The sequence below is a fragment of the Quercus lobata genome, chromosome 1 (assembly GCF_001633185.2).
Source record: "Quercus lobata isolate SW786 chromosome 1, ValleyOak3.0 Primary Assembly, whole genome shotgun sequence".
Taxonomy (NCBI): domain Eukaryota; kingdom Viridiplantae; phylum Streptophyta; class Magnoliopsida; order Fagales; family Fagaceae; genus Quercus; species Quercus lobata.
Window position 1 is genome coordinate 4,190,088 of NC_044904.1, and position 25,058 is coordinate 4,215,145.

Below are 25,058 nucleotides of genomic sequence, written 5' to 3' on the forward strand. Positions count from 1 at the left end.
TCTTTTTCACATGCAAGAGAGAGAAACATGAGAACCACTTGGATGTTTGATCTTCCACTTTGGGTCCATAAAACCAGAAGAAATGTTAGCATAAATAAGGTTTTCATCTCCTGTCAACCAACAACATTGGCTATTTCAGAAGAGAAATACCCATCAAAAGATTATAATTCCTGAACAGCAAGCAAAGGAAATATTTAAATGGAAGTGTGCCATAATTTCTGAAAAAATGCTGGCTTTCAGCCTCCAATGAGGAACCCAACTTATCATTGCAAAAAGGAACACAAGAGCACACTTACAATAACATACTACAAGAGAGACCTCACAACAATTGAAACCAGAATATCCACTAAAATCTAGAAGAAAAATATAAAGATATCATTGGGCTCAAGCAACATCATTATATTTAACAAGCCGTTTTCTCTCTTTCATAGAAAAATTCAAGTTTACAGTGTCATCAAATAATTTGTCAGTCAATTTTTAACAGCTAAAATTACAACAATGTTAAACTCAGATCCATCTCCAAGCTCCACAAGAGTTAAGGTTGAAAGGAGCCGCTTGCTGGCTAATGTTTCTTCTCACTTGATGCTCCATTTTCAACTCGGTTATCAAACCCATGATAAGGAACTTCAACCATGGGCTTAGGCACTGGACGTCCATCAAAGTCCTCTGGAAAGAATTCAAAATCAGGGCCAAAGTTGAACTTGACTACACAATTTGGCTGATTTGGAAGAGTATACATTGACGCAGCTGGGTAGTAGCGACCACCATACAGATCCTTGAAAGCAACCCCTTGGCAAACCCCATTTTTGAAGAAAGATATCTCACTTCCTGCACAGAAGATAATCATTTGCAGAAAAAGTGAATAATGACCCTTCAGATGAAAAAAAATACCATTTGGATATTGACATTCCAAGTTCAACATTAACACACTAATTGAATCAGAATTAAATTTAAGTTTCAAGGAGTTAAAGCATGCTAGGAAATCTGCGGTTAATAATCTTCCCTCAAAGTGGACTCTCTGTTCCAGTTTGCTCAAGGGCAGGGTCATCTTGCAGACCATATATTTTTCTCATTTTTCTTGGATAATTTATAGCTATTTCATTATAAACATGTGATAATCATAGACCTTTTTAATACTTCCAGAGTGCTCCTCACTTCAGTTGATTCGAAAAAATACAAGATAAAAATCAAAATCTAGAACCTCATTGGCCCTACTCCCCAACCCAAACTAGCTAATTTCAATTTCAGTTGGGTCAGTTTATCTGATACAATGTTCATTACGCTCCGAATTAGGTCCTTCAAAACTGACAAGAATTGGTTCACCTCCAAATTGCCAAGGACCAAACCGGTTTCCAAATCTAACATCCTCTCTTTTCCTTGTTAGTTCAACACATATACAATAATACAAATTATATTCAACACATTGAAAACATAAGTCTTACTGCACACTCATACTAAACATATTCATCACATTGCAATAGAAGTCTTACTGAACCACTAAGCACATTGTCTTTATATCCACACAAACAAACCACCACATTCAACAACAACAACAACAAAAAAAACCACTTACCGGGCACGACCTTAGGCGGCTCCTCCTTGGCATCCGGGGGGGCACAAGCGTACCTCTGCCCTTTATACAGCACCAAATGGTGCGGCTTAGGTGCATAAGCCGCACCCTCGGGCAAATTAATATAAAAACCAATAACATCCCCTTCCTTATACCCTTCCTCCCCATACTTCTCCCTCAATGCCTTATGCACTTTACTCCCATCAATGTCCCTATACCCGAAACTATTCCCGTCGTACCCAACCGGCGCCTGCAAGTCCCCTTTCTCCGTGGACCACCCTAACCGCGTATGTACCAAGACCAAGAGACCCCGCGAGTCGCTCTCATCCTATACCCTTTAGTACTTTCTATCATCAGTCAATTCGAGAGGACAGATTTTGAGCTCCAGGGTGTCGTCGGATTTGTCTGGGAATTTGTGGATTGGAGTGATGAGTACAGTGTCTTCGGAAGCTTGTGCTGCAGAACCGTTGTTGTTGTGGCTGTTGTGATTGTTGTTGTTGTTCTTCTTCTTCCCCTTTCGGGTCGATTTCGTGACCCAGACGTTATTGTTCTTCTTCTTAAAAGGAGGGGTTGGGGTTGGAGTTAGGGTTAGGGTTTGGGTTTGGGTCGGTCGGAGGCGTCGTTTTGAGAGGGCTGTTTTTGGGAGGTGGGTCTTCTTCGTCGTCGTCAGTCAGCGTCAACGTCAACGTCAACGTCAACGTCAGCGTCGTCGTCGACGTCGTCGTTTGTGGTGGTGGTGGTGTCGTTGTCGTTTTCGGTGGTGGTGGTGTTGTCGTTTGTTGGGGTGGATCTACGTGGCGACTTGTCGTCTGAGGATGGAGAGTCCGGTTTATTGGCGGTGGTGTCGTTTTGGGGTTCGGTGGCATTGTTGGAATTTTGTGGTGGAGGTGGGGGCAAGAATTCGGTGGTGGTGGTGGTGGTTGTAGTGGTGGGTGTGAGTGTAAGTGGGGATGATTGGGTGGGAGTGGGTTTGGTGGAATCGTCTTCTTCTTCGTCTTCGTCTCTATAGGTGGCTTGGAGGGAATCCATTGTGTTGTTGGGGTGTTCAAAGTTAAACCCTTTTCTTTTCTCTGTGTGTGTGTGTGTGAGTGTTGTCGGTGTTTTTGAAGACAAGTGATGAAGTGAGTTGTGAGTGAGTGAGGAGTGAGTAGTACTTTGTGACAGTGAGAGATTGGGCTTTTTTTTGGGTTGGATGGGATTGGTTTTACAATTTTTTTTTTAACTTTTTTTCCCTTATCAAACTAGAACTAGGATTGGGCTAATAAATAATAAACGTTTTTATAACCGAAAATGACCCAATAGCACAATTTGGCAAAAATATTTAGTAATTTACTCTGCAAAATATTTATCAATATACTATTGTTTTGTAGGACTTGAATTATGAAAATCGAATTTCTTAAAAATGTGTCACGATGGCACCCGCTAATCTAGCATTTTTTAAGAAACTTGATTTTCATAAACTGAAGTTCTCCGAACTCAATTTATAAAATAGTGATAAATTGCTAAATATTTAACAGTGTTAAGTTGCTAAATATTTTGCCAAATTGTGCTATGGGGTCATTTTGGCCCCCCAAAAATGGGTTTATATAGTTTAGGTCCTTTGGGGGAACCGTTTCATTTCATCATTTATGGGCTCTTCTTGCTCTATTTCCATGTTCTTCTGGACTATGGAATATGGACTTTGGAGCCTTCCTTGGAAGACAGGCCCATAAGTCCACACCGGTTAGATACCTTGATTTATTTAAGGAACCATGGGAATCGATCTCGGGGTTGCCCTCTTGAGGTAAGTGTAGTCCATCGAGTGTGTCACACTCACTGCCTCACATTTGGGCATTTATAGACAGATTTATCAGTTTTAGTTTTTTATTTTTGGCCAAACTCACATTGATTGTCACTACCATTACCCTCACTCTAAAGGTATTCACAAAAAGACTCACAGTTACTCTTTAATTTTTCTTTCTCAAACAAATTAGATTGGGAAAAGTCAACAAATGTTCTAAGAGTATTAATTTAAAAAAATTAATAGGAAAAGAAAAAAGTAATTAATTTTTTTTTTTACACTTTTTTTATATTTTCATAAAAGTACTATTAAAACTTTTCTAAAATAGTTTATTAACAAATGCCCCAAGGTCACTTATTAACTAGATCCATTTAGATTTATTAACTTGACTAATGGAGCCTCCTCGACCATTCACACCTAATTGATCCTAAGGGTGTGTTTGCGATTGAGGAGATTTTAGGGAGGATAGAAAATGTGGAAGAGAAAATATCTTTAGTGAGTGCTTGGTTAAAGGAGGGAGAAAAGAAAAAAAAATTGATAGGATCCGGATATTTTTACCCCGAGCCCACCAAAATTATTTCTCCCCAAAATGGGAGGAGAACTAAGAGAAAAAGGCTCACGAAAATGAGCTAACCAATTTACCTTTTGTACGTCTACACATGGGTTTGTTTCTTATTTGTCTCTCCTCCTCTTTTTTCTTTTTCCTTTTTTTTTTTTTTTTTTTTAGGTCTCTCTGTTACAGGTGCTATCTGTTTGGTTTTTTCTTTATTCTTTTTTTTCTTCTCCTTTGGTTTGGGTCTTTTCCTGTACTTCCCATTCCCTTTTTTTTTTTTTTTTGTGCACATTTTTCTTTGGCTTGTGCTCTTTAAAAAAAAAAAAAAAAAAAATTGAAGTGTTCATGCACAAATTTTTAATAAAAAATGTGTTACTTTTTGTTTTTTTTTTTTTTTTTTTTTTTTAGAGTTTTAACCTATGACGTCCGCTTCTGATGATAGCTCTTTATCATTAGACCAAGAAACCAATCAATTTTTGATGTAGACGGGGATTGAACTCCAGATCTCTTATACAACTATCAAATACTTTTTGTTTTATTTAATATGTATATAATTGTAAATTTATATCAACTTCATTTTCCACCATCTTATTTTTCTTCTCAACCAAACAAATGAGTTTTCTATTTCTCCACTTTTCCATCTTTCCAATCAAACACAAATGAGAGAAAACTAAATTTTTTCTATCTTCCCACTTTTCTATCCCTTCCTCATTTTCTATCCTCTCACTTTTTCACCTCTCCAACCAACCGAACCTTAAATGAGCTAAGAGATTCATTTTTCTTAGCATGGCATCAATTCGGAGGTACATCCAATCCGATCAAGATTCTAAGTTGAAATCCTTGTTACTGTTCATCCCTTTTGATACATCAACTCATAAGTTGTAGCGAATGTTTGCACACTCTAAAAGATGGGTTGCTCTTTATAAGTTAACCCAACTAGGAATCAACGTTGCAGATGTTGATAGTTGATACATGTAAAAGTTGTCATTTTGCATTTAGACAATATATCCTCCCCTCCCCAACGCTACCTAATTGATCCTAGATAAACTAAGATATTCCTTTTTCTTTGCATGGTATCAGTTTGGTCGTGTAGATCCGAACACAATTCAAGTCAAAATCTTTGTTGTGGTTCATCCCTTTTGATACATCCATTCATAAGTTGTATCACAGGTTTGCACTCTGGAAGATGGGTTGCTCTTTATAACCCAAATAATAAGGTTGATACTTGATATATACACGTTAGAGTTGTTGAAAGTTGAAACGCAAGAGGACTAAATTTTATATTTAGAGACATCCCTCCCCTCTTCTTTCCTCATGATGTACTATTTTTAATTTTTTACTGAATCTGAAGATGGGAGAGTGTTATCATGACAAAGTAACTTCTGATAGTTGTTTCAAAGTAACATGCATTGCCTATTATAAAGGGGCACCTAAGATTTCTAGCTAGGGGCGGAGTATAAGAAGAAGAAAAAAAATCCAAATAAGTATTCAGTACTAACAAACTATCAACCAAGATTAATACACAAAATAATTATTTCTTAATACATTAAGATGCAATCATTTACCAATGAAAACAAAAAAATACAAAATAATATTGTTTCTTTAGAGCATCAACTGTTGAAAAAAAAAAAAAATTCACAAATCAAAACTTACTTTTGCTACTTTAAACTGAGATTTTTTATTTTTTATTTTAAAATTTTGTTTTTGTTAAATTTTTGAGTTGAGTAGTTGCTAATTAGATTAGCCTAATTAAAGGAGAGAAAATCTAAGTTTTTGGAAATGTGAGGCACCAATCTAGAATATATATACATATATATATATATATAATCATTAAAAAAAATATTTTTTATGCTTTGGGCTGGGGGGGGGCAATTTTTTTTTTCCTTTTTTTCTTTGAGCCAGGGCCACCCCCCCCCCCCCCCAACAACGCCCGCGCGCGTGGATCCGTCCTATATTCGCAATGATGTATCTTGTTTAACCTAAAGAAATAATATATACTCTATATATCTCGGATTGTCTAAAAAGAAAAGTAACATGCTTTCATGTCATTGTGACATCTAGCAATTTAGTTCAGAAGAATATAGAATAATATTGATTAATTAGTACCTGCTAAGGATATATCATTGAAGAGAGAGATTTTATGGTGCCAAATTTGTATCTATGCCAAATGCTTTTGGAATAGCACCCAAGCTTTTTTGTTCATGCGTGATTTTTACAGCCTGCATCTTTGTATGTGAAAGAAAAAGAATTCTAGCACTAATAATGCTTTGTTTCCCTGGAATATTTTCTTTTTCTTTTGCCATTTGGAACCTTTGGCTCGATAAGAATAGGAATATCATTGTGTTTAAGAACATTCTAACTTCCAGTGGTGGTGCTACCTTATGGCCAGGGTGGTCCCAGGACTACCCTGACCAAAAATATATATATATATATATATATAATAATAATTTAAAATTTTATATTTATTTACCTTTAAAAAAGTTTTGGGATCACCTTGAATTTTTTTTTATGCCAATAAAATTAAATTTTGATCCATAATTTGAGCAACTTAACATTATATTGGGGTTTTTCAAGCAAAAAAAAAAAATTGAACTAAAGTCTAAATATATATATATATATAAATAATAAAACTACTACCGACTAGGCAATGGCTTGATTCCTTCAACTAAGCACACTGCCCAATACAACACAATTTTTAACCTTTTATTATTTTTCTTCATCAGACATATATTACTTATTTTTCATTTTTAATTATTTTTTTTGTTTATTCTTAACCACACATGTCTTCTGTCTCCTCGATTTTTACACTTTATATTTTAAGTTTTATCACATCTTCATCTACATGTTTACATCTACGTTTTGTCTTCCTCGTTGTTTGTAACTTATGTGTCTTCTACCAATATCAGTGCGGCAGTGCCTCTTCTCAAGTTGAGTATCAAATTTCTGAATACGATTTTTTTTAGCTGTATAGGTACCTTTGTTCATTTCTTTTATTTTCATTTTTTTTTCCTTTTGAGGTTTTTTGGTTTATAGAATGCAAATTTGTTTTGGTTTTAAGAACAATTTTTTTTTTTTTTTAAGAACAAACTTCATGCCGGTCGAATCTTAAATTTCGACTGATATTTACCGAAACACCCGAAATGACTCGAAATTTTTTTCAAAGTAGAATAGGGTGGGTTGCTGTTCCAGTTTGTTTACCGGCAACGGAATGAAATTAATAATATTGAATCAAACCTAATTACCTAAAAGCTAAAAAGAAATAAGATGGTGTAATTTATGCTTCCTAAGAAACACTCCAAACAAAATTCCTGGAGCCGCCACTGCTACCTTCTAAGCCTTGTATAATAATATACCATTTTATAATGTTAAGGCAACAACCCCTACTCCCTGGCTCTGCCCTATCCCAGACAATGCATGAGAAAGTAACAAACAATTTAGCCAACATTTTATCAATTCCATTAAGAAAAATGTCAAAATTTGCCTATTAGGCTCCATTTTACCCATAGAACCTTTTAAAAAAAAAAATTAATTAGACTAGGTATTTACTATTTACATATGAAAAAATACCCATTCATTTGACTCATATTAATATAGAGTATATGTGGTAGCTCAATTGGTAAAATTTTTTATAGTTGAATAAGAAATTTAAGGTTCAATCTCTGCCTACATAAAAAATCGATTAATGTCTTAGACTGATGATAAAAAACACAATCATCAGAAGCAAGAGGCCATAAGTTGAAACTCTATAAAATATATATATACACACACAGAGTATATAGTATAACAATAATTCTATTTTTCTAAAAGCAATTTTTTTTTTTTTTTTTTTGAGAAAACAAATAGCAATTAATTAGATATCAATATCTCTTTCATGATTCATCAGCTACCCACCTAACTGGTCATTGTGGATTGTGGTCAAACAAGGATGACAAAAAAAAATAGTGGGGACGTTATTGAATCGGTCTCGATCAAAGTTTTGGTTGCGTACGCAGATATGTGGATATCACAATTCAAGATTGCATTCATTGTGTGAAGGTCGTGAGAAATAACAAACTATTATTGGAAAAAGTAAATTAAGCTTTGACAAATTCCGTCCCAGCATGCTGACTTTCAACATAAAAACAAATAGTGTTCTTAAAAAATTCCTTAACTTCTTCGTATTTCTGGTGCTGCGATGGTAAAACTTGATAATTAAAAGCAATTAGTGTTAATTGGGTTGATTTTTCTTTGCATAATTATCGCTTCTTTCTTTTGGACTTTTCCATTGTCTTTATTTTGGCTACTTTTTCCTACAATCTTGTATTAACAAAACCTTAAACCTTTACTGATGACTAATCGGTTGGTAATTTCAATTCTTCCATGAAAGTATAATACAATTGTTACAATTGAAATGTGAGACCCAATCAATAAAATCTTTTGGATTGACTCTAAGATGATGGTTAAAGATTTTGAATTATATATGATCTCATATATTTTATGAGACTTTAATAACCATTAAATCAATTTCTTGGGGATTGAGAATTTTAACCACATGGATTCACATAAAAGTTATTAAATCATAAGTTGTCTTATCTTTACTCACATGAAGTGTGCATTTGGATACTGTTTATTTTGCTGAAAACTTAAAACTGAAAATAATAAAAAATGTTTTTTTCTGTTACTGTTCAGTTCATATGTCTGATTATACTGTTCATGCTCCATGAATAGTGCACTAAGTGCTGGACTTAAAAAAAAAAAAAAAAATCAACCAAATGCAAATGTGGGAAGTGCAAAACGCGCTTCCCAAACGCACCCGAAGACTTAAAAGTAAATTGGTTTCGGTTAATGAGTATTGAAGTGCATTGGTTAAGGTTGAGTTCTTTTATTGCAATTGATGAGTTTTTTTATTATTAAAAATCACACAACATTCAGTTAATAGTGTATTTGTTTATTAGCAACGGTTAACTTTCCAAATTAATGAGATTTTATCCCTCCTTAGTCCTTAACGAGTGGAATGGAGCACCTATTAACAGATTTCAAGTAAATTTAACATTTCTTGCATGTTTTGTGTTGGAATTCTACGGTCTACACCCCAAGCCCCTTAATTGTACTACTCATCTTAAAAAAAAAAAAAAAAAAGTACTACTCAAGAATTCATCTGTACATATAAAGCCACCACTGGATTCTTCAATAACCCAAACTTACACATTTGGTATAGCCACAAAATACAATCCTTTGCCAACAAATTGGTTCAATTGGTAAAACTCAAACGCTCCATCCAAAAAAACCTAGGTTCAAGTCTCATGTCAAGCAGTCCTCCTTGATGGACAATCTATAAGTCCAAATGTAAGTCCTCCCAGAGACCTACAACTTGTCCTAACTTTGATATAGAGTAGTCTACTCTCATCTAAACTTTCTTTACCCAAAAAAAAAAAAAAAATACAATCCTTTTTACAGAAGAATCTCAGTGTGCTCTGTCCTCGTCAATATCAAGAATTTTTCAGTAATGGGTGCTTCCTTTATCCTTCAACAGAGAGATCACCATTGCATATTTGCATGTCGATGTCGTAGAGTTTGTTGGGAACTGAATCACTGATCAAGCCCACCACCCAATACTTTCCTATTCTATTCTTTTTTGTCTTCTCCACCCCGTTTTGATTTCAACTCATAAATCTTCTAATCAGGAAGGAGAAGTACAAGCAAAAATGTTTACTTATTCAAACAATCTCACAATATTCAACAACAAAAAAATGTTAAACTTCTTGTTATTTTGAAATTTATTTTATTATACTTTAGGTTGTGTGATTTTATTATATTGATCAATGAATGATATGGTTAAATTTAATTATCCTTTAAAAAATGATACTATTTTTTGTTTAATTGTTTAATACAATTATGCAATTGATTTCTATTAGAAAACGGATAGTAACACCTAATAAATTATAGTTAAGTTTTTTCTGTAGTCAATAATATGATATGTATCCATAAAAAAAATCATGACGTGTGTGTGTGTTTTTTTTTCTTTTTTCCTTACCCGTTCCAATTATTGAAACAATGATTCAGACAAGCTGTCCCTTGAGTTACCATCAATCTCAAGGACATAAAAAAACAAATAAATAAATAATAGTTTTTTATTTTTATAATTAGAAAATAAAGAATAGGTTTGTTGTCTCTCTGTTCTGTTGTCTGGCTAATTACGTCAGAGCTGATGAATGTAAAGAGACATTCAACTGAATTAAGGTTAAAAAACTTAGCAAATAAATAAATAATTAAGTTTATCTTATCTATAGTGTGAACTTAGTGGCTTGAATACTTATAATAACCTAGTCGTCACTAACTTACCATTAAGCAATTCTGTGGCATTCTGTGATTAGCGATTGACTAATGAATTTTCCCTCCCTTAAATTTTCTAAAAGTTCTGCAGAAAGTCATAAAAAAAACTCTTGTCAAACCTCGGTGGTGGACTGATGGCAGTCCTGGACATAAATAATCCAAAGAGTAATGATACACAGATTCACAAAACCAAAAATTAATTTTTTCACAACTTGTTAAAGTGAATTTTTTTTATTGTTATGATTGATGTAATATTACTTATAAATAAATAATACCAATAATGATAATATACAAATTTAATTATGAAAAATAATTTAAATGTATTTGTGCCACTATATTTATTATAATTAGAATATAAACCCTTTTTATTTTTAATTATCTCAAATCTCACAAATAATTCTTTGGTACTTTTAGAGCATAGAGAATGAAAGTTCCTCCTTTCACATTCATAATTGGGTTCACAATTAATGTAAAAAGAAAAAGCATAATTTTTCCATGTAAGAAGTACCTAAAATTTTCCCACTTTGGTAGTTTGGTAAACATTTACTTTCTTTCTTTCTTTTTGGGTTTCTGTGGTAGGTTCTTGCCCACCGCTTATCCGGACAATTTGGACTTTACTTCACAAAGGCAAGATTGTGACATTATAGCTGTAGCAAATATATATATATATATATATATATAATTTAATAATGGGGAATTTGAAACATAAATATCTCTATTAAAGGTATTAGAAGGTTCTTCTCAAAAAGGAACAAAAAAAAGAAAAAAAAAATATTAAGAGGTGTCAATTAGTAAAGCTATAAAACTCTTAGCAAAGTTATAGCAACTATTTGACGTGTCTTGGAAGGTAAGATTAATAATAAAAATTAAAAGGTAATAATAATCTAATTTTAAATTGTTAATTAATTCAAAAAAATATTTGTTTTCAATACCTATTATTATTTTTTCTTAAAAATTATTAAGTTAATAACCATCCTTTAAAAAGAAAGAAAGAAAAATTGGTTACTTTAAATTCTTAAATAAGTAATTTGATAATGCTAATAATCATCCCCTCCTACCTCTTTCTATTGAGATTTCTTCTAATAGAATGAGCTGATTTGTCCATTGAATTGAGGAAAAAAAAAAAGAGAGAGAAAAGAAAAGAGAGTTTGAAAACATTATAGGATAAGGAATTTTCAGATGTTAGGGTATTCCTAGGGGCAAAATCTTTGGTTCTTAAGAGGGGAAAGAAAAAAAAAGCCGCTGATTTGTCCATTGAATTGAGGAAAAAAAAAGAGAGAGAAAAGAAAAGAGAGTTTGAAAACATTATAGGATACGGAATTTTGAGATGTTAGGGTATTCCTAGGGGCAAAATCTTTGGTTCTTAAGAGGGGAAAGAAAAAAAAAGCCTTAAGTAATATATATATATATATATATATAGAGAGAGAGAGAGAGAGAGAGAGAGAGAGAGAGTACTATCAATATATGATAGTACAAGTGTACAACTACAAGCATTATGATTTTTTTTTTTTGTGAAAGACAAAGCATTATGAATTTACTCCCACTTTTGATTTAAAAGCAATTAAAACAAGGGGAAAAAATCTACATTGTTCTAAAAAGAAAAGTGCAAATTACAACTTACCCATTTGTAATTTAATTGAAATTTGACACTTTATCCACCTAAGATTTGATCAAAATTTAAATTACCTGCCCGTAATTTAAAATCTCATTATGTAAGTGTTTCGTTGGAATTTATTTTTTATTTTATTTATCTTACTTAATATTGTATTTTTGAAGGAAAGAAACATAAAAATAAAACAAAATTATATATTTAACCTCATTTTAAATAAAAATGAATTATGAAATTCTAACTGAACTATCTCCTAATAATTAAAATGTTAAATTTTAAATTGCATATAAATAACTTAAATTTAGGTCAAACTGGTTCATTGTAATTTGCCCAAAGAAAGAATACTAGTACTAGTACATTGAATTTTGCAAATTCTGACTTAAAGTGTACCTAGGCAAGAGATCCACAACCTCTCAGAATTGCCGATATTATTATTGTATCAATAACAAATTCACGTGAAATTGAGGTTGCTTCCAGTTACAGACTCTCAAGATTTTTATACCATCCATATCCATAGTGTGTAGGCAAACGTGGTGATCTAATTCTAAACCCCAAAGCCAAGTGATCCAAAAAGAGTTCACTTTTTGCAGTACCAGTACAAGAATGACACCCACCGATTCCAAATTCCAAGGACCAAAAGAGGCAAAGAAAAACGTAAAATCGAGCCTGATTACACAGTAGTTTGGTACTTTCACGTTTATAATATAAAAATGGTTTGGGTTTGGAGTGGTTGGTTGACTCTTGCACATGATGTGGGCTGTACCAGTTTTCTCATCTCTCATCTCAACAAACTCGAACACACAACACAGACACTAGAGAGTCATCCCCACTCGCTTTGACTCGTCGCCACGCTTACTTTTGTGGGACCCCATCTCCAAAAATCTCTCTCTCCCTCTCTCTCTCTCTCTCTCTCTCTATAGAGTTTTAGAACGTTGAGAAGATGTCTTAACTAACAGTTTAAAAGGCCAATTTGCTCACATAAAACTCACTTTTTATGTCAGATAAACAACCAAGCCTCAGCTCAGCCATGTCTCCCAGCAAGCTTGATTCCATTGTAATCATACTCTCTTTCCCTCTTTTTCTTTCGCATAATCTTGTCTGTATGTTCTTGTTTTGTTTTGTTTCAGATATTGTTTGTGTTATTTGTATTTATATGGTGTTTTTTTAGTATTGTTTGGATTTGATAAGGTTTTTTTGCAATTGGGTTTTTTCCAGTAGTACTTTTTGGAACTAAAAGCTCAGAGCTTTATTGGGTGCTTTTAGTTCTTTCACTTCATGTTTCCTATGGTGGGTGCACATAATTTGTGGAAGATTGTGTGTTCAGTTTGGGCAGCTGCAACTTTTAAGATTGATTTAACCAGTTCTTGATTATTTTATTTTTGGTGAATTTGGGATTGGTTAAGTTTCTGGGTGTGCTTGCTTTATTATTCTGTAAAGATTCCTTTTTTTTGGGGGGGGGGGGGTGGTGGGGTTGATTAATTTGGGTTAGTTGAGGCTGAAATTGTACTTTATGATAGATAATTTAGAGGAACATATCATTGTGTTACCACAAATAATTGTTATGTATCTGTGAAATAATTTGAAGCTGGGTATAATTTGTGTGATGAGGGTTTTTAAAAGATTAAAGTGGATAAGATTGACATTCATGAGAGATAATCCTTGTTGTTTAGCAAGGTGGATGTTTGTTGCTCATTATTGGACAATCACTTATTGATAGACCTCGGCTAGGCCTGATTGTTGTAGTTTCTTATCTCATGGCAAACCTTTTCAGCATCACTTAGCCAATCCCACTCGAGGTTGATCCTATCTGGTCAAATAGCTTGTGACAAAATCTTATGCCCATTTTATTATGATATTTCTAGACAAGTTCTAAAATAACAAGTGTAAGGGTTGTCTTATCGATGTAAAGATGATGGTGATAAGGAATTTACACATCTATATCTATAAATGAAAGCAATTGTGTGATGCCTTTAACTCTCTAAGTGTAATAGAAACCCTTGCCCAATTTTGTAGCTTTATTGGGTGTTATAAGAAATAAAATTGATTGATTTTCTTGAGGCGTAAGTCAGCTGTCCAATTTAGTCCCTTTATTAACGTTTTTAATAAATATCATTTTAAGAATTACAGCATATTAATGGCCATTGTCTGCTACTATGGTAAAGTCTTGGGCTGCCAAGCCTAAGTATGTGAGTTTGAGTCTTGAGAGTTGAGAGTAGCTGCTTAATGCGAAAAGTGTTGAAGGGTTGGACCCTATCAAAACCACCCCTCATAGATTCCTACTCAGCTCTGAAGAGCAGTGGGTGATGACTCTTTATATCAATTCATTAATGTTTATTCCTGTCCAGTAGAGGCTTTCTGCTAGTAAATAAGGTTACAATCTGGTTGTTGATTGTATTACATGCAATCATGTACAAACTATGAAGTGGTGGTGATTGTTTGAGATACAAATCTTGTAGTGACCTCATGCAAAAATTCCAACTTTTTGACAAGCTGTTTGTACTTATTATTAGAGTTTTCCACACAATTTCATATATGGTGACGTGTGTATTAATCCTCAAATTTTAGTGATGAGGCAACCCCTTTTGCAGTGCACTCTTTATGACTCCTTTTACTTTCTTAAAATTTTGGTTCATCTATTATGCATTTCTATTGACTAATAATCCTTCATTGCCACATTTTTTTATAAGGGCTATTGGTTACTTGGGTTATTTAAAATCTGAGAATGGATCTATGGTATAGCTAATGTGCCTACCATGTAATGACCAGAAATGATAAGAGCAACTGAAAATGCATGCATGTAACTTTAAATTGGGAAACACCTGAAATGACATGTCATAATTACATATGGAATGACAAGTATGCCCTTCGCCAAAGGGATAACTAGTAGTCAGGAGGCCACTGCTGACAAGGTTCATGGGGGTTGAACTCATCCACCAAGTGTTGAGATCTTTCAGAGCCCCTCTTTTGACCTTTGAAGCAGTGTTATTGAATTCTTACTCTAGTGTGTGACTTTATGTTATCCTGTTGGCTATATCTCTAAGGCTTAGGAAGTAGAATATTTCCAGTAATATAAATTTCAAGGAAGAAATTGAATGAGATGCTACTTTTGTCAAATCAAATAATTTTGGTTTTCTTTCAATGCTTATTATTTATTTTTTTAAGGCTCTTAACTACATTGGCTTAGTGCATTGTGTATCTTAGTATGCTACATCCTCTTGATGGGGAGTACATCAGATTGCTGACATACCTCATACCTTTTCTTATTTGGTGGGCAGGGAGAGGCAAGTATATCGTGTTCACAGCAAGAGAATGGTTTTATCAATTCATTCTCTCTCTTCTCAGAGAAGGCAGTTGATGAACTTCTTCAACCTCCAGTTCAGGGGACTGATGAGCACCTTATAGAGTTCTCAGAAGCTATGAGAAGTATGTGCATGTTTTATCTCTAAGTTACTAACATCTTCAATTAAATTATCTGCTCTGCACATGAATCTGATCCTAAACCATGTTGCTTATGTATTTTTCATCTCAACTCTAGCTGTTGCAAAGGCTTTGAGACGAGCTGCTGAAGGAAAGGCTTCTGCTCAAGCTGAGGCAGCTGAATGGAGGCGTAAATATGAACTAGAGAGAGCACGGAATCTGCAGCTGGAGCCTAAAGGTGTTATAATGTTGAACATGAGCAATATGCATTTATATATTCTTGTTTTAGCTCTTGATATCTGCAGTCAAGGAAAGATTATTGATCTTGGCTTCTTTTGACCTCCCAAAGTTGCTTCTCTTATACAATATTAAAGAGGAGGTCAAAGATTGATCTGGTGTTCCCTGCCTAAGAGTGTTACAGAAAATATTATAGAAACCCAAACTGATATGTTGGTACATCTAATCTGCTGTAATTTGTTCATGTTTGGGTTACCTAAAGGTTATTCAGCCTCTATGTGTGTGTGTGCACGTATAGAGTTTCTTTTCTAGCTTACTTGATGATTTTATAGACACTGATTTTATAGCCTAATCTGCTATTATATTTCAGGAAATTTTATATTTTTCTTCTTACTAAAGGAATTTTCTGGCTTGTATTACAGAGCAGTTACCTGGGCAGCATGGTGATGATGCAATAATAGAAAACTTGATTAACCAAAATAATAAAGCCAATGGGAAATTCTTGACTTGTTGTGGGAGGAATGGAATTTGCTCCCATGAGGTTCTTCGAGATGGGGAACCTGGTTCCGATTCCAAGATGGTTAGGAAGGTAGTTTTTAGTATACCCTCAGTTTATGAGCCCTGACTTGTTATGATGAACATCATTTTTTTTTTTTTAATTGCATGAATATATTCTGAATGTTGTTCAAAGCATCAAAACATTTCTATGGAAACCCTGTTAGTCCAGGTAAAATTCATTACCATTTCTTAATGTTCATTGAGTGTAAAGACTCCACAAAAGGCGTTTGACCTAATCTACTACGTATTTAAAGGATTTCTTTGGATGGTTATAATTATTGTGCCTTTTCTTGTTGTTTGTGTATTTGCAATTAATATTAATTTTTTACTAAAGTAAAATTTTGACCCTTGAAGTTTGTGTTGTTTTCAATTTGGCCCTTAACATTTCAAAAGTTTTATTTTGACCCTTCATGTCTGATTATGTTTTCATATTGGCCATGCCATCCAGTTCCATTAGTAACTTGAACATTAAGTGCCCTTCATGTTTAATTATTTCATAAAATACTAGCTCTAAAATGATGTAGAATGCAGGAATTTCATTGTTGTAGGCAAAAACAGATTATAGATGGTCAGATTATTAACAAAAATGGACAGGAAGACCAATATGAAAATGAAATCACACAAGAAGAGCCAAAATAAAAATTTTGAAACATAAAGAGCTAAATGAAAACAACCCCACACCTTAAAGCCAAAAGTGTACTTTAGTCTAAATTTTTTTGGGTAGTCCATATCAATGTATGTGTGTGTGTATGCACAAATCACGTAGTAGCATTCGGATAATAGCTTAAGCATGTTGCAACATAACTAGTGCCATATATTGTCCAGATTTTAACAATGATAGAAATTTGTTTCTGAGACAGGCTTCATTTAAGCTTTCATGGCGCTGCAAAGGTGAGCAAAGTGATCAGCACAAACATGACATTGTGTCTTTTGAAAGAGGGAATATCACCACTGCAGAGCGCAGCAGTAAGCAGGTGTTACTTTTATTCTCTATGCAATAGGCTGTTGTTTTGAGTGTGTCAAATTAGTGATGTTTGCTATTGATATATCTGTTCCCTCACCTAATGTAGGTAGAGTGGATCCCCCTCTTAATTGGCCTAAATTGCTATCCCAATTCTCCCATTTATTGTCTGATTGAAACTCATTTTCCTTTCAGATCTCTTTGAAGTGGGAATCACGCCCGCAGACTGTGCTTGTTATGACCAAACCAAATTCGATCTCTGTTCGAATTCTGTGTGCAGAAATGGTCAGGTGTGAATATAAAACTACTCTCACATTCTGCTGTTCTAAGAGCAATTTTCCTGCTTGTTTCTTTCAATACTGTGCTCGAATGAGCTCCATAAAATTTCTTCAGACATTACAGCAGTCAAGGATTGGCTTTTAAATAAATTGAATGACTTTACCCCACAATTGCTGCAAGGTCACTTTTGCAATTGATACCATATGCTTCCTGCTCTTTAGTCATTAAAATAGAGCTACAAAGGTAACACATTACTAGCCAGTGGGTGTAATAATAACTTCTGAAACTTTAAGGAGAACTGAGGGTACTAATTCACTTATTGACAAAAACAAGGGAAAAGACTGGGTAAGAGTCTATGTTCTCTACGAGCACTGAAATGGCTTGGACTGTAGAAAATTAGAGAGCAGTATGATTTTATCAGTTTTGTGGGTGATGTGGAAGTCATGGCTTTCTATATATCTTTAAGATTTCAAAAAAAAAAAAGGGGAAAAGTTAATGGATGGCCTAAGGGCATTGCTGCATTGGTTTAGGAAATATTTTTAGAAACTTTTTAAGGGAAAAGAAAAAAAACAACTGAATTTTTTCACAATTTTTTATATTTCCCATGAAAGTGATATTAAAACTTTCCAAAAATTGTCCATTAACAAATGCTCTAAGGGCACCCATTAACTAGACCCTATTTGTCTCTTAATTGTTGGTAAAGCTTATTTTTTTATCACTGTTTTTGCCTGATAGAGGAGTGGTGCAAATGCAAGCTTGTAAAATTCAAAAACCAGCATGCACAGTATTTGTGACTCTATTGATCCCAATGTTTTTTAGCCATACCTGTATCCTCATTTTGTTATATTTACTAACTGTTAAAATAAGTGAAGATTATTTGTATTACAGTTTCTTTTTGTTCTTACTCTTATTTTTAATTTTAGTTCTGCCTAATGATTGATGTAATACTATAAAGTTGGGTCATCAATGCTTTCTTCACGCAACCATGAAGGATATAGGCTGTTAAAGTTGAATTTTTTAACCATAAGGAGGCATATATACTAGCATATTTCTTTTTTAGAAACCATTATCCCAAGAGCTTAAGATATAAAAAAGTGGGCTGGTAAAATATATCAAGCATCCAGTACCACTCCCTCTCATGTGCAAGTTTGCCCTATATTCATGAACCAGTCCCAAGACATGCAGAACAGACGAAATCTCCTAATGGGGGTTTTCAAGATTCAAATTGAAGACTTCTTAGTCAAACTAACTCTGATGTCAATTCAGAACCATAGTCAGAAATGTTTTAGCTGTTGGGAAGTAAACCAAGAATCCATTATCAAGCACCAATTGACAATACTTAGATATTGTATACATGCTGGCCAATGAGTTATGTCATTTATCTTTCTAATGCTATTACTCTCTCTCTCCCTCTCTCACAAACACACACACACACGCATACACAGAGTAGCTGAAATTGGTTGACCTTGTAAAGTGATGTTGGCTTTTAAATTTACACTTGTGCCATTCAAAGCAAAATCTTAGGTCAAATAATATTACCTGCTTCGCTTTCCCTTCTTTTCCCAGATGGTTGAGAGAGCAGAAAAATATGTACATATATGTTGAGCCACGCGTGCGAGTGGAACTTCTAACAGAGTCATCTTACTTCAACTTCGTACAAACTTGGAAAGACGGTGAGCAGTGAAATTTTTGTAATTGGAAGATGTTAAACAACTACTACTGACTCAATAGCATCTGTAATGTTGCTTCTTTATTTGTTCTTTCATATGGTGATTAAACTTCAATTTGGATCATATGTTTTAAACTCTGGAACTTTGGTTTCTTCAATTTGGACCAGATGTTATAAACTCTGTAACTTTGGTTTCTTCTTTGATGCTTTTTTTATAAGTAAAAAGAAAAGTTTCTTCTTTGATGCTATTTGTTAAAACCTTGCATATGAGACTTATGTTCTTGCTCACAATGTTATTTTAATTATTGTCATGGTTGTTTGCATCTGTTAATCTTGTGTTCCAAGTTTAAGGGCTATTCATTTGTGTGTGTGTGTGTCTGTGTGTATTAATAAATGCATGTATGTATGTGCTTGTTTGGATTTGCAGCAAACTTTGTCAGCTTATGTTGCAATAAAGGGTTGACGTGATAATAGTTTTTGTTGCCATATTGAGTGCCTGAATTATTGCATGCTAGTGCCTTCTGTTCCAGGCAATGGTTAAGTGGAAACATTTTGCATGGATTTAAAGTTAATATCTGTTTTCATACTCATTCAACTCATGCAACAGTAGAGTGTTAAGTGTTACTTCTACATTAATTACTAAATTTTCATGTCTTATGGTTATTCTTTTCAATATTACCTATGGATTTAAAGTTAATATGTGTTATTCTCTTATTGCAGACAAGGAAGTTTTGCTCCTGCATACAAAAGTTGACCTTGTAGTAACTCTTGGTGGGGATGGAACGGTCCTTTGGGTATGTGCATTTACTTTGATTTTAGCAATTATTTTTAAATCAGAATGTATTATAACATTAAAGTATTATTTTAGAGTACTTACATTACAGTTGCACTTTATCTTGTTTCATCCTAGAACAAGCTAAATCAGATTTAAGTCTGTTTTTTCTACTCTCTTCAGTGTGATACCTGGTGCAAGTTGTTTGGGTTAGATTTAGTTTATAACATGTTCCTCTTTGTGTGTGTGTGTGCAATGTTAACGACGGTCTAGATAGTGATTGGTAAGAATTTATGGATTCTACCATTCATTTTTTTATTGAAATTAGGGAAACACAAGATCTTCTGTCCAATTTTCTACAATCACGTGTTTCTATTCTATGGTGCCCCTTGATATTCATTTAAGTGCTTATTTTTCAACAAGTTGGACTATGATATTGCATTCTTAGTTTTCCTCATTTTCTTACCCCTTCTTGGTTTGCCCTGCAATTATTATTAGAAGTAAAACTTTTCAAATCTGATTACTATTGCATTATGTGTTTATCTCTCAAGGTAAGTACTAATGCTATGTGTAATTCAGTGTGAAAGTGTGTTTTATTCATGGACATGAAATCTAAAGCCCATGGAATATGCATCAACTGAATTTATTTTTCATACTCGTTTGCTTTCAAACCTAAATTTATCGATTATTACTTACTCATTTTCAGGCAGCATCCATGTTCAAAGGACCGGTTCCTCCTGTTGTCCCATTTTCTTTAGGGTCTCTTGGCTTTATGACCCCTTTTCGTATCCTCCATGTGGTTTAAAGGCATTTGTTTCTCTAACAATATGATATTTTGATAAATTAGCAACAAAAAAAAAATTTTGATAACAACCCTGTGATTTTTTCCTCCTTTTTTGACATATTGGTTGCCTTCCCCCTGACTGACTTAAAGGTGCTCCTTAACATTCTTCAGACACTGAAAATTACAGAGAATGCCTCAACCAAGTCTTAAAGGGTCCCATTAGTATCACATTACGACACCGTTTGCAGTGCCATGTTATTAGGGATGCAGCTAAAAATGAGTATGAAACTGAAGAACCAATACTTGTTCTGAACGAGGTTACAATTGATCGAGGAATATCATCCTACCTCACAAATTTAGAATGCTATTGTGACAACTCCTTTGTCACTAGTGTGCAAGGGGATGGGTTAATTTTATCAACAACATCTGGGAGTACTGCATATTCGTTGGCAGCTGGAGGATCAATGGTCCATCCACAGGTATGTTCTAGCACCATCCCTCAGTACAAAATATCAAGATTGCATTAGATAATATTTCAAGAAAAGTTGGTTGATCTTTTTAATGATGGAATTCATGCTGTGCGTGTAAATAGTGTGTTGATTATCCTCAAAATGATATTCTAAGCATAATTTCTCTAAGTGAACTCAGGCTAGATTTCCTTGTTCATGTCTTGCAAATAGAACACCTTTGGTGATCATGGACTGTGATTGCCTCCTGCTTAAGCACTTAACTAGTTAATATACATGTTGACAGTTGGCTGATAGTAATGCACATATTATTGCATATAGTTATTATGGCATTATGTTTTCTACATAACATCCATGTGGACCTCATTTAGTCTGTATCTTGGTCAACATCAACACTGAGTGTGACAGATTTATTTATTTATTTGTGCTCTAGATATGTTATGGTTAATTTAAAGTCTATGGTGCATGTTAAATTAGAGTTTTGTTCACTATCCCGATTTCCTTCTTGTAGTGTCTACTGCAACTTATGTAGTGTTATTACAGCTGTCTCCCCTAATGAACAATAAATACTGGCAAATTATGCAAATTGCTTTGTTTACATTAGTTTCACCTGGAATTGTAGGAGATATTTCTTTTTTATTTCCTGACCGTTAGGGGGTTGCGATGTATTTGGGACATATAGAAAAACAATCAAACAAAAAAATTTGTGTTTGACCTGCCTATATTGCCAAACTGCTTAAAGTTTTTACTCTTTATTCACTTTTGTTTAAGTCCATTATTACATTATATTGCCAAAGTTAATATCTGGATTATGACTGTTGTTACATAATGTTAATTGCTATAGAGAGGACAGATGTCCTCATTTAATGGTTTTTCTTTCTCTCTTTATTGGACTTCCTGTTGTACATATTGGGGGAGAGAGAGCAATTAAAAAATATTTAAGGTTGCTCACGTACATGTTTGCTGAAGCAGTATATAACTTGCACAATTAACTTTTATCCTATATCATTGTATAACTCCCTTCTTTAAAATTCCAAAATTATTTCTTTTATATATATATATATATATATATATAAAATGAAGGTGTAAGTGATTGATTTGACACAGTGCTGAATTAAAAAGGGATTGACATGATTCCTCATTACTAGGTTGACTAAAATCTTCTGCAAAACTGTTGGGTTTTGGCTTGCACAGGACAGGCTTCATACTCTCTCTTGAATTTTTTGGAGTTCTATGATCTTTTGAAATTTAAATGACAGATTTTCTTTTGGGCGTTTCTCTTATGTACATCCTGTGTACTGGAATTGTGCCCGTTTTAACAAAATTTATCACTAATTGAAAAAGAAAAAAAGTTTCTAAGAACTTCGAATCATTAGGTGTGGAGTCTGAAGCAAGTGCAAACTTTTAGAATTTGGCAAGAGTCAGACCTAAAATTCAATCATTGAAAGTTCAGATGTTTTAGCCAGCTAATATATATGTTTTTGCCTGTGACAACTTTGATAAGATGTACAAAATGGCTGTAATACCTGGCATGGGTTTGTGTTTGAATATTAGAAATAGAGAACCCATAAAATTGAAACTGTGCCACATAAAAGCAGATGGAGAGATTTGCTTAAGAAGTTCTCATACTCTGTGATAAAACCTGTGTATTCAAGTAAATGTTGATCCAGTTTCCCACTTTTTACCTATAAAAAAAGAAAGAAAATGCTGATCCAGTAATTAACAAGAAAACGGTAAATGTTGATGCTATCATGGTCAATTCTAAGCAAATCATTTCATTTCGGACACATTGCAAAGGTAAGAGAAAAAGTATGAGTAGAATCTAGCATGGAAGGGTGAAGGGGAACCATGTTCTAACCTCAAATGCGGCAGAGGAATTATTCAGTTGAGTGGATTCTTCAGTTTAGAAGTTACTCATTAATTTTGTTTCTTATATTTTATCAATTTTTGGGGAGAAATTCTGAAAGAGGACCCTTAATTAAATTATAGTAGGCACTCATAGTCGATGAAATATTTTAAATTTTAAGTTTCAATACATATTTTATTCTTAGTTCAATCTTTGTAATTGCAGGTCCCTGGTATCCTGTTTACACCAATTTGTCCACATTCCTTGTCCTTTCGGCCTCTTATATTGCCTGAGCATGTGACATTGCGCGTACAAGTACCTTTCAATAGTAGAGGTCATGCATGGGCTTCATTTGATGGCAAGGACAGGAAGCAACTAGCAGCAGGAGATGCTCTTGTATGCAGCATGGCCCCTTGGCCTGTGCCTACAGCATGTCAGGTTGATTCCACTGGTGACTTCTTGCGAAGCATCCATGAGGGCCTCCACTGGAATCTAAGAAAGACTCAGTCTTTTGATGGTCCTAGAGAATCATAAATTTCTTTTTCTCAATAATTTTTACAGATAAAAGAAGCTATTATAGTTGGTATATCTATTTATTTTCAGAAAATCACTGCTTAAGAGTAACCTTAGGAGGGGCCTAGTGGGGGAAGCTAATGTAGTTCTTTTTCTTATCTCCCCCTTAATTGTTTTTCCTTCAATATGAAATAGGGCTCCCTGATGTATATTATGGAATGGGAGATGAACGTCTACCGATAATGATGATGACGAAGAATAGGCCTTAGAATGTTTCTTATAAGATCAATATTTTAATTTTCAAAGAAATTTGTGAAACTATAATTATCTATGAAATGAATACATACAAGAAAATAAAATTGTTAAGTGTTTATACTTGCTGTCTAGCTCTCAAAACATGCTATTCAGAGTTTAGCTTTCCTTTTTGTTATTTAAATTTTAAATCTCTCTTTCTTCTCTCTCCCCCTTTCCAAATTATATGAAATATTTAAAAAGTGAAATAATGTAAATTTAATACAATATGTTTACCTTTTGTTTTGTGCATGTCTGATTTTATTTTTATTTAATGTTGAATAAAAAGGGTAAAGGGAGAGAATAATAGTAGCATGCAATAGCCAATATGGTCCATAATGTGGGGATCCTTGAAAGAACCAAACCACTCATCCTTAGTGGTAACATGCCCGAGTTTAATTAGTACTAATTTATGCATCTTTGCAATTCACGATTATTACTTATTTTATGCATCTCATATTCTCATATCCTCAAATTCAGGATTATTACCATAAACATTGGAAAGTCTTAACTGTGTTTTGTTCTTTTCTGTGAGGTTTTTGAATAAGAGAGATTGGGTGAGGGAAAGAGTTTGTGCCGCACATGATATATTGATTATGTTCATTGGCCAAGGTCCCTCTCTTTAGGTCAAAGTTTAATTTATAATGTGCACAAATTTTTATTTAGAGGCTAATTGTCAAACATTAACTTATTCACATGCATCCACAAAGAATATATTTTCTTGCCCCAAGCATTTTTCTGCGTCAAACCTTGTTATCATGTGCATATGAGAGAGAGAGAGAGAGAGAGAGGTTATGTGACATTTGCAAGATTTTCCAAATAAGTTAAACTTTATACTACTTTGTAGATTAATAAAATAACATTTTGATATGATCAAAGTAAGCACATTTCATACTTATATAATAAGTTGGGTCCAACTATGCTGGATGTATAGGTTTCTTCACAATTTTTTACATTGACAAGTTGTGACAAAAGTTGTGGGTTTTGTTGTGATACTAGTATTATTCGGTAATTATAATGGGGGGAGAGAATTTGAACCTTAAATATTATGAACACACTAAATAATGTCAACCAATTGAGTTATAAGACTCTTGGCTATTAAAAAAAACATTAACAATGTAACGGCTGCCTTAGCAACTATAGCATGAAAAATGCAAAGACTTCTTATAGGATCCTAATTTCCTACCTGCACTGCATAAGTCCCTTCAAAACCGAACATGTATCATATGCGCATGCCTTAATTAAAGTACTTGATATCTCACTTTTCATGTAATCCATGACATTTTTGATATTTTACTTTTCAAGTAATGCATAACCCTCTTTCACATATGTAGTTTCCCACAAAATTACTCTGTTTCAAACATTCACCGATTCACGATGACATTTCTAAAGCGAGGTGAAATTTTAAAGGTGTTCGGTAAAATTTCAAAACCATCCGTT

The 25,058-nt window shown here is 33.8% G+C and overlaps 2 protein-coding genes across 4 annotated transcripts; one reads left to right on the forward strand and one right to left on the reverse strand.

Moving 5' to 3' along the window:
• Nucleotides 1-328: 328 nt before the first annotated feature.
• Nucleotides 329-2,695, reverse strand: LOC115993928 (protein TRAUCO). Its single transcript, XM_031117928.1, is given in 5 exon segments — nt 329-828; nt 1,574-1,864; nt 1,867-1,916; nt 1,918-2,126; nt 2,252-2,695. Coding segments are annotated over 5 exon segments (1,164 nt in total). The 5' UTR covers nt 2,600-2,695; the 3' UTR covers nt 329-562.
• A 9,668-nt stretch (nt 2,696-12,363) lies between these two features.
• On the forward strand, nt 12,364-23,704 carry LOC115975141 (NAD(H) kinase 1). Of its 3 annotated transcripts, none has more exons than XM_031095825.1 (12): nt 12,364-12,684; nt 12,826-12,878; nt 15,100-15,247; nt 15,360-15,479; nt 15,901-16,067; nt 16,897-17,010; nt 17,193-17,287; nt 18,843-18,949; nt 19,666-19,739; nt 20,424-20,502; nt 20,673-20,980; nt 23,040-23,704. In XM_031095825.1, exons 2-12 carry the CDS (start codon nt 12,852-12,854, stop codon nt 23,346-23,348), a joined length of 1,548 nt encoding a protein of 515 aa, XP_030951685.1. In that variant the 5' UTR covers nt 12,364-12,684; nt 12,826-12,851; the 3' UTR covers nt 23,349-23,704. The 3 variants fall into 3 exon arrangements, 2 of the variants coding, with proteins under 2 accessions (XP_030951685.1, XP_030951675.1); XR_004088091.1 differs by lacking the exon at nt 12,364-12,684 and adding an exon at nt 22,766-22,852 and having other exon boundaries at nt 12,695-12,878; nt 23,040-23,128; XM_031095815.1 differs by lacking the exon at nt 12,364-12,684 and having other exon boundaries at nt 12,697-12,878.
• The last annotated feature ends 1,354 nt before the right edge of the window (nt 23,705-25,058 follow it).